A 14,294-nucleotide genomic window follows, 5' to 3' on the forward strand; every position below is an offset into this window, starting at 1 on the left:
TTCCCAGGCAAGAATATTGGAGTGGGTTGCCATTTCCTTCTCCAGGGGATCTTTCTGACCCAGGGATCAAACCTGCATCTCCTGCATTGGTAGGCAGATTCCTTACTGCTGAGCCATATAAATAATACACATATATAAAAAACTAAAAGTATTAGGAGGGCAACTGTAAGAGCCATCTCCTAACTGAATTTCTGTTTGACGATTTTACACCTTACATTTTCCTCCCTGTTTCTAGAAGCTCTAATTACTTGCTGCTGCTAAGTCGCTTCCGTCGTGTCCGACTCTGTGCGACCTACGGGGCAGCCCACCAGGCTCCCCCATCCCTGGGATTCTCCAGGCAAGAACACTGGAGTGGGTTGCCATTTCCTTCTCCAGTGCATGAAAGTGAAAAGTGAAAGTGAAGTTGCTCAGTCGTGTCCGACTCTTCGAGACCCCATGGACTGCAGCCCACCAGGCTCCTCCGTCCATGGGATTTTCCAGGCAAGAGTACTGGAGTGGGGGGCCATTGCCTTCTCTGCTATCTACTTGCAGAGCTACGCATAAGGGAACAGAACCATGAAGCTCAGACTGTTTTCTTTGTGCATGTTTTTACCCGGGCACTGTCACAGTGACCATGTCTGCCCTCTCAGCACCCTCACAGCGCAGACTTGGAGGAAATATTCCATTCAGCCTCAGAAACAGAAAAAAATAAAAAAAAAAATAGTGGTCTCTTTCACCTGGACACCCCTAACGTTCACAGCTCTTGACTTGGCATGCTAGTGGGAAGCCCAGCGTGATATATGTGTAGAACACACCAGAGTCTACCTGCCAACTGTGATATGTTCTGCTCTTGGTTTGCATTCCTCTGTTTCCCTCAATTCAGTATTTTTCTTCTTATTTATTATGCATCTTATAACTCATCTCAACCTCTTGTGACAGAGGTGTACAAACTCAGATGACTTGAAACACGCACGTGCCCCCATCACAGGCGGTCGTCTGGAGCTGGGAAGCGGGGTGCTCGGTACTGACTCCGATCCACCACGGTCACCGTGCCATGCGACTGGGCCTCCCCAACTGCGTTGGCCGAATGGCACTGGTACACCCCCTCGTCTTCCTTCCTCAGAGGGTTGATCTAGAAGTTAAACAGGCAAGTTTATACAGTCACATATGACACAGCAAAATCACTTACTTAGTTCATAATGATCCTGAACACTTACAGCTTTTTGGAATAAGACTGAGTTCACCCTCTTATTTCTCTTCTTGTCTTGGCTGCTGAGACAGAGTTAAGCTTCCTTCTCAGTACCCTCTGTATCCTGGCTCTCATTTTAATGTTTCCTGCATCCTGCCTTTTACTGAGAGCAACCTGGTCCTCTTATTGAAGGTGACAGGTTCAGATTCTAAGGAAAATGTGTCTGTGTTCAGTCACTCAGTCAGGTCTGACTCTTTGTGACCCCATGGACAAAATAACACCTTTCCCCTGCCTCTCCTTGTAACAAAGCAGGGGAGTGTGTTAGATTTGAAAAAGCCATGGACCCAGTTGCATCCTGAGCCTCTGAGCTGGGTGGAGAAGTTGCCAAACCTGCCCGAGACGGGGACGGAATCAGAAGGGCACTCTGGAGAGCCATCTCACACCCCTGCAGAGCAGACCCACAGCAGCACCCTCCTTTCTTGCTTTCTCTCATCAGAACAGCGTCTCTCAACTGTGAGTCACTTCAGACCTGAGAGGGTTTATGCACCCTGTCTCATTTTGGTCCCATCATGGCTGAAGCGGAGCATCGTTATCCTCACATTACAGGAGACTCACCGGTAAGTCACAGACTGTTAGGGTCACCAGACATGGTCCAGTCCAAAGCCCCCTTTCTATGGCTGTGGACCCTGAAGCTCAGGGAGGTAGAGTGACTAGCCCCACGTGGGCTCTTACCTCCTTACTCCATCACCCTTTCAATCACAGGGCATTCCCTCTTCTCAGCCACACCGCTGCATGTGGCATGGCAGAGCCCTGGAGGAGGATGGGAATGTCCTGTCCACACCCCGCCCCCCACCCTTGCTACTCCCTTTACCAGCCGTGTGCTCTTAGTCAAGTGTATTAGTTTTCTATGGCTCTGTTACAAATGACCACATGCTTAACGGCTTAAGACAGCACAAACTTACTAAGTACACCTCTTGAAGTCAGATGTCCAAATGGGTCTCCGTGGGCTAAAGTCAGGGTATCAGCAGGGTTGTCTTCTTTCCAGATGCCCTAAAGGAAGCATTCTAGAGGCTGCCTGTAGTCCTTAGCCTGTGGCTCCTTCCTGCTTCCTCAAAGCCAGCAATAGTAGTTCATGTCTTCTGACACTGCCATCTCTGGCTCTCTCCCCTGCCTCTCTTTTCTACATTTAAAAGACTCCTGTGATTGTATCAGGCCCACCTAGATAGTTCAGGATAACTTTATTAAAGTCAGTTGATTAATAACCTTAATTCCCCTCTTGAGAATTCCCCTCTTGCCATATAACACATCCACCAGTTCCAGGGATTAGGACATGGACATCTTTCTGAGGCCACATTCTGCCTACCAGTGAGATCACTTCTGCTCTCAGGCATTATACTACCTGCCCTGCTTTCCTCACAGTTACTGTAGAGCCCAGGGAGAAGTGGATAAGAACATTTGAAAGGTGTAATGTGTCACAGAAATATAAAAGGTGCTTTATAAGGGCCAGTCAATAACAGCCAGTGAAGTGAAAGTCACTCAGTCGTGTCCAACTCTTTGCGACCCCATGGACTATACAGCCCATGGAATTCTCCAAGCCAGAATACTGGAGTGGGTAGCCTTTCCCTTCTCCAGGGGATCTTCCCAACCCAGGGATTGAACCCGGGTCTCCCACATTGCAGGCAGATTCTTTACCAGCTGAGCCACCGGGGAAGCCCAAGACCACTGTAGTTGGTAGCCTATCCCTTCTCCAGCAGATCTTCCTGACCCAGGAATTGAACCGGGGTCTCCTGCATTGCAAGTGGATTCTTTACTAGCTGAGCTACCAGGGAAGCCCATGAATATCAACAAATAAGATACTCACCAAAACCCAGGCCGTGGCCTCATGGTCAGAAGGGCCCCCTCGCACCTGGACAGCTATGTTGATGTGGTCCCCAGGCAGGTCCTCCATTACCTGGGTGCCCTCAGGAGACCGTGTGACCTACAGAAGACAGAAAAACCAGGAGTGATTTAGAAAATCATTTCTGAATAAGGACCAGCCCACAGACATCCTCACTGTCTTCACCTTCGCGCTGACTTGAAGGCTGAGACCCTAGTATCTCATTCCTATTAAACATCAGTTTCTTCTTAAGCCTGAATATATGTACAGGCAGCACCCCCTGCTGGACAGCAGAGATACAGACATCACCACCACCAGAATTTCATGGCCCTTCTCAGGGCTGTTAAGATAAGGAAACAACATAGGCTGTACTCATCTCCATCTCTCAAAAACTGAGCTGCAGGAAGATCTAGTTTTAGGATAGGATCAGGTCACCTACCACCAACAAAGTCTTTCTAAAACCCAGATCCAGTAGATGAGGCTCTAACTTCATCTCAGCAGACCTAGGCTAGATAAACAGCAGAACTTCCTGGACAGCTGAGTGGCAAAGGAAGCAAACAGCCACACCCCTTCTCTGGGGTAAAAGTTTTAAATCATAAATCTGGAGGCAGAGGAATGAAACATATTTTTTGTAATCCTCCAATTCACATAAGAGATAAACACACACACACACACACACACACACACTTAAAAACATTTATACCTTCCTCCAGCCACACACACACACACACACACACACACACACACACACACACACATGCAGAGAAGTTCTTGGATATAAATACCTTTCTCCACGTGACAACTGGGGTGGGCACAGCCCTCACCTCACAGGACAGGTACACCTGTGCCCCGGTGACATTGTGAACACTCTGGGGTGGGGTGATGACCACAGGAGCTGGGAGAAAAAGACAAGGGAAGACAACCTTGACCCTGGCCAAGCCCTTCACCTCTGAGATCCCCTGCCTGCACATAACATGTTAGGGCAGGTGAGCCCTCCCCACACGGAAAGGACACACTCAGAGGCAAGGAATCCTAGAAGGGAGCGCTCCTTAGACCTGAAAGGATGCCTTCATCTCATCCTTCATTGCCTCTGTTCTACCAACAGGAAAACAGGGATCCAGAGCGGAAAGACGACTTCTGTCTGTGGTCTCATCACACTCCCTCCCAGGACCCCTCCCAGGATCCCTCCCAGCTGCCATCTGCTTACAGCTCAACGACACGACAGGGTGACAGGCTCTGGGAGGGGCTGGTGTCTTCTAACAGATGGGCTTTTCTCCTTCTGCATCGAGGGCGTTCAAAGAATAATGCCACAAAGCACAGCTGCCCTCACCCCCTGCTGAGACCCCCTGCGGTTCAAGATGCTCATTTGCATATCACAGGCTCCACCAACCTCCCCATCCCCATCCTCAAGGGCAAAACTGCGGGCATGGATGCTGAGCCTCTGCTACTGCCAGAGAAAAGTAAATCAGGGAATTGGGCAATGCGGTGCTAGGCTGCCAGGACTTTACAGAAAAGTTGGAGGGCGTGGGCTTGCCAGGTGGGACGGGAAAGCACATGGCATTTGAGTTAGACATTCTTTTTTAAATGGTTATTTTATCATTTATTTGGGTCTTAGTTGTGGCACTGGATCTTTAGTTGCGGCACGTGGGATCAGTTCCCCGAACAGGGATCAAACCCCCAGCGCCCTGCATTGGGAAAGTCACTGGACCACCAGGGAAGTCCTGAGTTAGATGTTCTTAGCTGATACTCCGCACTTGTTTGTCCTTCTCCCTGTGGCCAGCCCCTACTCTGCTTACACTGGGCCTAAAAGAAGTAAGCCCAGCTGTCTTGGCCTTCAGGCCCTCCATCTGGCCCTCAGCATGCTTGCCCACCCTGCCCTGCCTGTCCTCTATTTGGGATGCACCACAGCTGCCCATCCTGAGGGCCTGGGGGTGTGTCCTAGTGCAGTACCAGGGACCTGCCCCCTTTGACCTGCTGAATCTCAGTCTGCCTCACCGTGCAGGTGCTTCATCTGGTCTCCCCAGCCCACCCTCACAGCTGAGGCCAGTGTGGTCTTGGGGAGGTGCAATGAGGAGGCCTGGCCAAGAGAACGCTCTCTGCTCAGGTTTGCTGTCTGTAAGATGGGGAGGTGTGTGTGCTAAGTCGCTTCACTTGTGTCCGACTCTGCAATGCTATGGACTGTAGCCTGCCAGGCTTCTCTGTCCATGGGATTCTCCAGGGAAGAACACTGGAGTGGGTTCCCATGCCCTCCTCCAGGGGATCTTTCTGAGATGAGGATAATAGCCCCTGAGCTGATTTTAGTACGTGCTGAGTGTGAAAGGGAGGGTTTAAGGTAGCAGTGTGCAAGTGCGGGGCAGGGTAGGCCTGTCAAACAGATGACTCCGCAAAGAAACACATGACCAATAAAAGAGTAAACACATTCATCCCTGGGCATCAAACTGCAGAGTCCACGACTCTTGGCACTTTGCCTGGTGACTGATGGACATGCCCTCTGCCGTCCACAGGCCAGCCTTGGAGAAGGAAAGGGCCTTTCCCAGCCAAGGTGAGGCTGCAGTGAAAAAGGAGAACAAAGGGAGAGAGACAGAAGGCTGGATGAAGAGCATGGAGGGAAGGAATGAAAGGGCGCAGAAATGAGACAGGTCTGGACCCTCTAGACAGACTAGGAAACAGACCCTGTCAAACTGATGCCAAAAGGTCTCTGGGAAGCTGTCTTGGAGCTTCTTATTTCAAACTGGAGAGCCCCAACTCCCCAAAGCATGTGCCTGACAGTCTGTGATGGACTCATCTAGCCTCCACTTGCATGCTCCCAGTGATGGAGAGCTCACTACTTATAAAGCCAGGCCCTTCTATCCTTGACTCTTCTATCCTTGACTCTTTTAGTAAGAAAGGCTGTCCTCACCTGGAGTTAAAACCTGCATCCTGTAACTCCCACTTATTGATCCCAGGGTTGCCAGGAGCCCTATAGAGCCCTGGTTACCTCAAGTGGCCTCCAGTAAGTTGGATACAAACCCTGCTCTCCTCACCCCAGGCTGTTTTCTTCCCCCTCAGGCCGATCAGCTCACTCCTTCAGCTGTGACCAACTGAATGCCCTCTAAGCACCACACCTCTACCCACAACCCCGAGTGTAGCCAGTCCCCCGAATAAACCAAGGTTTCCAGGCTTCTAACATCACCCGACACACCCCAGCCACCTGCCAACCACCACAAAGAACCACAGCACCCCTGCTCTATGGCAGAGCCCCATCTGCAATGGACAACAAAGACAGTCTAATTTATTCATATCCTCCTGCCAGCATCGCCTCCCCCGGAGCCCACACCAGTCCTCAAATGGCTCGCTGTGGGAACAATCAGAACTGCATCTTATTCTAAAGCCCTCAATAGATTCCAAAGGGACACTCAATCAACACGTTTTACTTCCGTTCATGCAGAGCCATAAATTTTAAATGAGATTTCATCAGTCCCTTTCAAGCCTAAATGAATAAGCCAGTAAATCACATTTCATCTCTCTCTCTCTCTCCTTGCATTTCCCTCTTTTTCCATAACTACAGTTAAAGACCGTCTCGGAAATACTGCCTTTGCCACTAGTTTCACGCCAGAAAAGAGCATTTCTTTTCCAAAAGAGCCCACTGCTTTTGGCAATAAAGTGACATTCAAGCTTTGATTTATTTTTAAATGTATACACAGTACATTCATTCTTTCTAGTGTACAGTTCTAAGTTTTGACAATGCATACACCGTGTAACCACTACCATAACTCAAGATATAGCAGTGTTCAGTTATTCCAAAAAATTTCCTCCTGTAGCTTAATCTAGTTTTAATTTAAACATATCTGATTTTAAATTTAGAGATTTTTATCCATAATAGCTCTTTGAAATCAGCCATCATTATCGTGATAGTGTGTGTGTGTGTGTGTGTGTGTGTGCTTAGTCGTGGCCAACTCTTTGTGACCCCATGACTGCAGCTCACCAGGCTCCTCTGTCCATGAGATTTTCCTGGCAAGAATACTGAAGTGGGTTGCCATTTCCTGCTCCAGGGGGATATTCACAACCCAGGGATTGAGCCTGTGTCTCCTGCACTGCAGGCGAATTCTTTACCACTGAGCCACCTGGGAATCCCATCATGACAGTAATAATGCCACCCTTCTGCTTACAGGGTTAAGCCATTTGATCTTTCCAGCAATCTCCCCAGCTGCCATCTGAGGGAGCTAGCCAGGGTTACCCAGCCTTACACAGCAGGGTAAGACTATGAGCCCAGGGGGCTCAGTCCCATAACATCCTGCCTTCTCCTGAGATGACACTTCCATGTCCGACACCCTCTCGTCTTCACACCAGTCATGGGAAGTAGGTGCTTTTAGCCCCACTTAACAGATAAGAAATCCAAAGCTCAGAAAGGTGAAGCACCTGGGGGAGCAAGGATGCAGACTTAGGCACTCTGATTCCATTAATTCCACATGAATTTTAAGGGTGAAACATATGTTAGCCGTATGGACTCCATCCCAGAATAAGAATGAGTTCCTAAGGTATTGTGTTGGGGGTCCCCAAGACAAGTCCCAGGATCAATGACTTGCTACAAGGACTCACGGGACTTGGCACAGTTTATTCACAGTGGGATTTATTACAACAAAGGAGACAAAGCAAACCGGCGAAGGCAAAAGAGATTCATGGCGCAAAGGCTCAGGAAACCAGGAGCACGCTTTCAGAAGCCTCTCCCAGTGGAGTCACAGAGGATGCGGCACTTAATTCTCCAGCACAACCTGTGACAACCACGGAAGCTCGCTAGACACTCAGCGCCTAGGGTTTACATTGGGAGCCAGTCCCCTAGGCACCCTCTGCCTACTACATACCAAAACTCCAGATTCCCAAGAGGAAAGCAGGTGTGCAGCATACACCGTGCGGATTGTACAGTTCACATGCAGTGAGTGACTCTTCTCAATTCTGGAGAGGGTGGGACGCTTCCGCACATCCACATTCTCAGAGGGCCTTTCCAAGGACAACAATCTCAGGCCCGCCACATTTACTCCTCTGCACAGAAATGAAACCCTCCCAACATCACCCCAGGAAGCAGCTCTTGTGAAGATACCATGAAATGGGTGGTGTGTCCATAATCCTGGCAGGATGCTCCCAGTCTTACTGCTCCCAAGAGCTCACTGAAGTGTGGCACTGAGGCCCTGCAACTCGTGACTACCCTGGGAACTCAGGCTCAGTCCTGTCTCGCCCACACCCCAGTTTCTTCTTCTTTAAAATGGGTACAGGAGTCCATTCTACCCCCGCTGCCCTCCGCAGGGGCTCCTGTGAGGACAATCACAAGAATTCCAGCTTGCACGGAGGGACCTGCAGACTCCACAGGGTGTGCTACCCCACGGGTAGTCTCTGTGAAGATGCTGAGACCCTCCACTGGCCTCTGGGGAGTGGGCTATCCGTGAGCCCTTCCCCGGAGGCTCCAGAGGCCGTGGCCCGCAGCCCTCTCTCTGGAGACCCCGGCCCACTGCCACCTGAGCTGCCACCCTCCTGGAAGAGCCAGGGCTCTCTTCTCCACTGGCCTTTGGCAAGAGTCACATGGCTTTCAGGAGAGGATGGTGCCTGGTCAGCCCCGCCTGGGAATCTGCTGGTTTTGTCTCCCTAGCTATTCCTTGCTAAACACTTGCTTCCTTCTGCTCATGTCAGCTACAGCCCTGGAAATGCTGGGATGGCACAAGCCCACCCATCAGGGAACAGAACAGTCACCGAGGTGTACACCCTCAGAGACAGCACAGAGGGTGGGCAAAACAGGACTGTGCCTGTGTGCTCAGTTGCTTGAGTCGTGTCCGAGTCTTTGTGACCCTGTGAACTGCAGCCCACTAGGCTCCTCTGTCCATGGGATTCTCCAGGCAAGAATACTGGAGTGGTTGCCATGCCTTCCTCAAGGGGATCTTCCCAAACTGGGGCCCGAACTTGGATCTTTCCTGCATTGTAGGTGGATTCTTTACTCACTGAGCCACCTGAGAAGCTCAAACACTACCAAGGGAAACCCAAAATGCCTGGGGGTCTGGCCACCAACCACCCAGCAAGTTGCTAACAATTTTCTCCTTATCTGCAAATGAGGATAATGACCACAGCCCCACATCCTCCAGGCTGAAGGGAAAGAATGGATGTGACTGTGTTATTAACCTGGTGGATCTATAGAAATGAAAGGGATCGACATTATTACTATAGTGTGTGGGGAGCTGTGCCCCCACCCCATGGACTGAGTATGTCCTTGATGGCTGGAATAAAAGATCTTCCCTAATGCCTCCAAGATTTGTCTAAAGTTAATGGTGCTTGGGAAAGAAAGAATATCAAAAGTCATCTCCCAGGAACCCATCTGCTCATATGGAAAAGCACACAACCAAAGGGTTTAATAATCAGCGCACTGAACAGCCCTGATAATTTATGCTAATAGTCGCATTACATGTGGAACCAGAAACAGCTTAATCCGGCTCCCTGCAGTGTGCGCCTCAAGCCCCCTCCCTCAGTATGAAAGGCTTTTGAGCACGAGGCCCCCCTTCTTTGTCCCTCTCACAAAGTGGCATTCGCTGCATCTCCTGGTTACCTGGTAACACGGGCCTTGCACAGGCTGAGATTTCTAAGTGGAGCTGGAATTTCAACCAAGGCGAATTTTCTAAGATTTAGGATCTCAATAGCTCACTGGTGCTTCAGGGGCTTGGTTGGCATGGTACCCCATTCCTATCTAACGCAGCACTCAAAACACGACCTCAACCTGCTGTCTGCAGGACCCCAACCTCCTCCCAGTGCTAGCAAACGATCACGGTACATGGAACAAAGCAGCTTTTAAAAGTAACGATAACAAAACACTAACGACACCACCACCTTACTGTTGAGAAATGGAACCAATACCTCAGTACAGAATGAAGGTTCACCCCGCAGCATGGCACGCCAGTCCCGCAACGAGCCTGCCCCAGACGACTCTGGGTCTCATCTCCTCTGCCAACCAGCCCACTGGGAATTGCCTATGGCTCCACTGTTCACACTTGCCCCAGGAGCTCCTACCTCCTTGCCTTGGTTTATGCGGTGCCTCTCTGCCCCCGCTTCTCAGCCCAGGAAGTTTCTACTCATCTTTCAAGCGCCACTCAGCTGCTTCCCCTTGTGTGAAGCTATCCCTGTTCCTCTGAGGAGCCATCACCAGGTGCTGAAACAGAGGCACCAGCAGCGAGCCTTGGAGGGGAAAAGGAAGGTGGATTCAGACTGAGAAACTAAAGATTCAAAGGTAGCCAGTTGGCAGCACCTTTCTCATCAAGTTGCCAGCAGGTTATAGATACATGACTCCATCTGAAAAGAGTCAGGAACTGGAGCCCCACCTCGGCCGGCAACCAGTCATGTGACTCCAGGAAACTCTCTTCTAACGGCCTTGGTTTGTCCTTCCATTAAGTGGGAGTGAGACCTGGCCAGGGTAGTTGTAAAAAATCAAGAAAGAAGATGGAATGCAAAAGCGATTTCCAATAGCCAAAAATTATTTTTATGTTGGAGCCCAGTGAGTCTTCAATACATGTGTGTTGATCACAGGATTACTCTCATAATTCGAATTTTGGGGCATTTCAGAGCATAGGAGGAAAGGTCAGATTTTAAGCCTGAAATCACACCAGAGGTATTTGGGTACAAACACGTCCCACACTGCGAACCCTAATATTTACGGAGGCTTCATTCCCTTAAAGTCAGGTGCTGGCCTATTGAAGGCACAGGAGAGGACAGGGGAGGGGTGACTTTCTTGCCAATACTGAAGCAGAACAGCTGCTGCTCTGACTCGATCTGTTTCCCATCAAGCAGCGAGGTCCCCAGGGACATTGTTAGAAAGTGCTCCCGTCGTCTTGTCTGAATAAAGGCTGGCTCGAGGGCAGCACACAATGAGGTGCCATTTTCCCTAGCTGAAAAGATCCCTGGTCCACACCTTCCTGCTTCACCAGGACCCAAGAGCAGGGGCCACACAAACACTTCAGGACAGAACGCAATGGGATGATAGTGCTGGGGTCTGGGTAGTGGCCAATGACACAGCCGCTGGTAGGGAAGGAAAGCTAAACTGTGCGGAGGCCTGACGCCTGTCACTCCTGGGATCATTAAAAGCAGCTTCTGAATTACTTGTGTTTGGCTCCATAAACATCTTTACTCCCGGGGCCTGTGCCTGTGGTGGGCTCAGAGCCCACAGATCAGAGTGAAGGGGCTGTCACATTTACTTGTCATTTGGTAATTTTCCATGAATTAGGGGTACGGGACCTCCATCTGCCCACACTCTGGTAACCATGGCAACCGCTACCTGCCCAATTTAATACTCTCAAGTCCTATCCTGAAACAGTGCTGAACAGGGTGCTGGGGACCTGGAAGCCAGTCAGGTTTTACTGGTCACCCTGGTCACCCTGGACGAGTCCCCTGCCCCGAGGATCTCGGCCTCCTCCGTGTAATAGTAGATTGGGTCTAAATGCCTTCAAGGCAGCTCTCTCTTAGAAACAGAGTACCAGTCCAGGGAGGGATCATTTGAGAACATCAGCACCGGTTAGTCGGGAGACCTGGCCAGCATTTCTCATGTCTCCTGCATGTGGAGTGGAAGTGTTACCTGTCTGGGAACAAAGAGACTTGCCTCAGCAGAATTAACTGCTGAGGAAAGTAGATTGTAAAAACAGATGACAGAAAGGAGAAGGAAGGAGACAGGGCTGTTTAAATGCCACAGGGCAGAAACAAAGGTTCGAAGTGGAAGGAGCTCAACAGAGACTCTACGGGGGCTGACACAGCCCCTGCAAGGGCCCAGCCCAAAGCCGCAGCCAGGGAAGCAGCAGCCAGCTCTCTCCTCCATGGGGAGCCCCAGTGCGGAACAGCCAGCAGTCACTTGCCTGTGCTCTCCGGGCTGCCTCAGACCCCTCAGTGGGCAGCACATTATTTCCAAGTTTCCAGAGACAGGGGCCTTCTTGCCTCATCTCCAACAACCCACTGGGTCTCCAGGACTTGAGGGCATCTAACTGGGATTCTTGGTGAAAGATAATACTACAAATTTCCAAAGGCCGTCCCCCACCCCCAAGGCTTCCTTGTCACAGCTTAAGTCATGACACTGAATTTTAGATCTGCTCTTGGGTCTCCAGTCCCAGACCAGAACCCCAAAGGTGGGCCTCCTTGGGACTCCCCTGGCACAAGCTCACCTATACTCCACTTCCCCTCCAGACCACCTAGACAAGGGGCATTTCTCCAAAATCTAATGGCCCAGCAGGGTGCTTGACTGGGCATCCCTATACTAATATTTTGGTTTATTTCTGTTTGGTTTTGAAACATTACATGTAGAAAGTGAGCAAATATGGCACCCATAAATGGCTTTATTGTGATGTTAATGAAGCTTCTGTTTTTAGGTCCCAAGCAATTAATCATTTTCTATTACTTTACTTAGAGTGAAGTAAAAGTCGCTCAGTCGTGTCTGACTCTGCAGCCCCAGGGACTACACGGTACATGGAATTCTCCAGGCAAGAATACTGGAGTGGGTAACCGTTCCCTTCTCCAAGGGATCTTCCCACCCCAGGGATCGAACCCAGGTCTCCCATTTTGCAGGCAGATTCTTTACCCTCCAAGCCACCAGGGAAGCCCTTACTTAAAGTGGAACCACTTACTTAAAGTGGGACCCTCCAAATTCTATAAACTTCAGTCTTATAAAACCTGGGGTCTGCCTCTGATGGCACTACAATCTCTTCAGAGTTTAGGTCTCCCAAGGTTTTACCTGTCCTGGGTGAGAGGTTCTTCAAGATTCCCTGCAGGGCGGGACTCCACACTCACTGAACCCCGGTGCCCTGATCCCCAGACTTCATTGTCCCAATCTGCAGCTCCAGCTCCTCCTCCTCCTCCTCCAGCATCTCCATCTGCTCTCCCTCTTCACTCACACAACCCACCCCCGTCAGGTCCAAGGTGGGACCCCAGGGAGCTGGACCCAGTGGGAACACTCTGCTTCCCACACTCTCAGTCTTTCCGAGGCAAATATGCCAGACCTGCAAACGATTTTATCAGTAAGTACTTAAGTACCAAAAGGGACAGCAGGCTCACCAAAATTACGACCAGCTAGGTGACTGGGGACTCCAAGGGCTTGGTAAGAGAGGGTTCAGGATGTGGATTCCTGCCCCCTCCCCGACACACCCCTCACCCCCGTCTCCTTGAGTAACTGGCCAGGTGAGAAAACTGACCCCATAGGGAAAACTGAGGCCTGGGCAGAGCTGTCCACCGCTGTGCAGCAAAAGATCCTTCACCCCACGCCCCAGAGGGTCAGGGTCCCTCTTTTTCACTCGCCCCAGCACCGCGGGGCAGAAGCTAGACTCACCAAATTCGCAGGGGCCGTCGCGCGCCTTGTGCAGGTGGCCAGGGAGCGCGCGGGGCGCCTGGCGGGCGCGCAGGCGCAGCGCGCAAACGCTGGGGTACGACCGGCCGTCGGAGCCGCAGACCGAGCCGCGCTGCGCGCACACGCACAGCCCGGTGCCCTCGGGCGCGGCCCCCGCGGCGCGGCTCGCACACACGAGCCCTGGGCCGCAACGCGCGCCGGCCCGGCCCCCGCAGCTCGCGCCCTCGGCGCCCAAGCAGCGCGCGCAGCAGCCGCACTCGTCGCGCGCCACGATGCCAGGCACCGGGCAGCCCACGGGCTCGGGACAGCGCTCTGGTCGGCACGGACCGCACTCCGGCTTTCGTCCGCCTGCGCTGCGGAGCCCGAGGCCCAGGGCTGGCAGCGGCTGCAGTGCAAGCAGCAGCAGGAAGAGCCCGGGTGAGCGTGGCATGGTCCGCTCCCGGACGGCACTGGTGCCTCTGCTTCGTAGCTTCTCTCTGCGCGCGCTGCGCCGCCACCCCGCCCGCCCCGCGACCGCTGATTGGCCGGGCCTGCACCGCCGGGCGCTGGCAGTCGGCTGCCCAGCTGAGACTAGCGCAGCGGGGTGGGCTGCTGGCCCGGCCTGGGCTCTGAGATGGAGGGATGTTCTGAGATCCGCTCTTCGACAACCAGTGGGCTCTTGGAGATCCCGTAGGGGCGGGAACTTGCCCAAGGTCGCTCTAGTAGATCAAGGATTGGATATACAATCTCCGGATCTAAGGCTGGCTCAAAGTACTGTGCCCCTTAATCCAGAAGGATGCTTTCTTTTATTTTACTTTGCATTTAGTAGTTTCCCAAATTTTATTTTTAAAAAAGGAATATATGGCTTAAAATGTCAAAGTTAACAAATGAATGTAACTATGAAAAGAGGACCTCCCTTCCACCTGATATCCCAATGCCCC

The 14,294-nt window shown here is 51.5% G+C and overlaps 1 protein-coding gene across 1 annotated transcript; it reads right to left on the reverse strand.

Annotated features, from left to right (window-relative positions):
* Positions 1 to 573: 573 nt before the first annotated feature.
* IGFBPL1 (insulin like growth factor binding protein like 1) lies at positions 574 to 13,804 on the reverse strand. Its single transcript, XM_040226523.1, has 4 exons — positions 13,357 to 13,804; positions 3,830 to 3,939; positions 3,030 to 3,146; positions 574 to 1,111 (listed from the first exon to the last, which is right to left on the reverse strand). The coding sequence occupies exons 1-4, from the start codon at positions 13,802 to 13,804 to the stop codon at positions 962 to 964; spliced, it is 825 nt and encodes a 274-aa protein (XP_040082457.1). The 3' UTR covers positions 574 to 961.
* Positions 13,805 to 14,294: the final 490 nt, after the last annotated feature.

This window comes from Oryx dammah, unplaced genomic scaffold (genome assembly GCF_014754425.2).
Source record: "Oryx dammah isolate SB20612 unplaced genomic scaffold, SCBI_Odam_1.1 HiC_scaffold_1, whole genome shotgun sequence".
Taxonomy (NCBI): Eukaryota; Metazoa; Chordata; class Mammalia; order Artiodactyla; family Bovidae; genus Oryx; species Oryx dammah.

Coding starts and splice junctions, on each gene's coding strand:
- IGFBPL1 (XM_040226523.1), bottom strand. CDS start 13,804: ATGCCACGCTCACCCGGGCTCTTCCTGCTGCTGCTTGCACTGCAGCCG. Junction 3,147..3,829: donor CAGTTGTCACGTGGAGAAAG/GTATTTATATCC, acceptor TGTCTTCTGTAG/GTCACACGGTCTCCTGAGGG. Junction 1,112..3,029: donor AGGCCACGGCCTGGGTTTTG/GTGAGTATCTTA, acceptor TTTAACTTCTAG/ATCAACCCTCTGAGGAAGGA.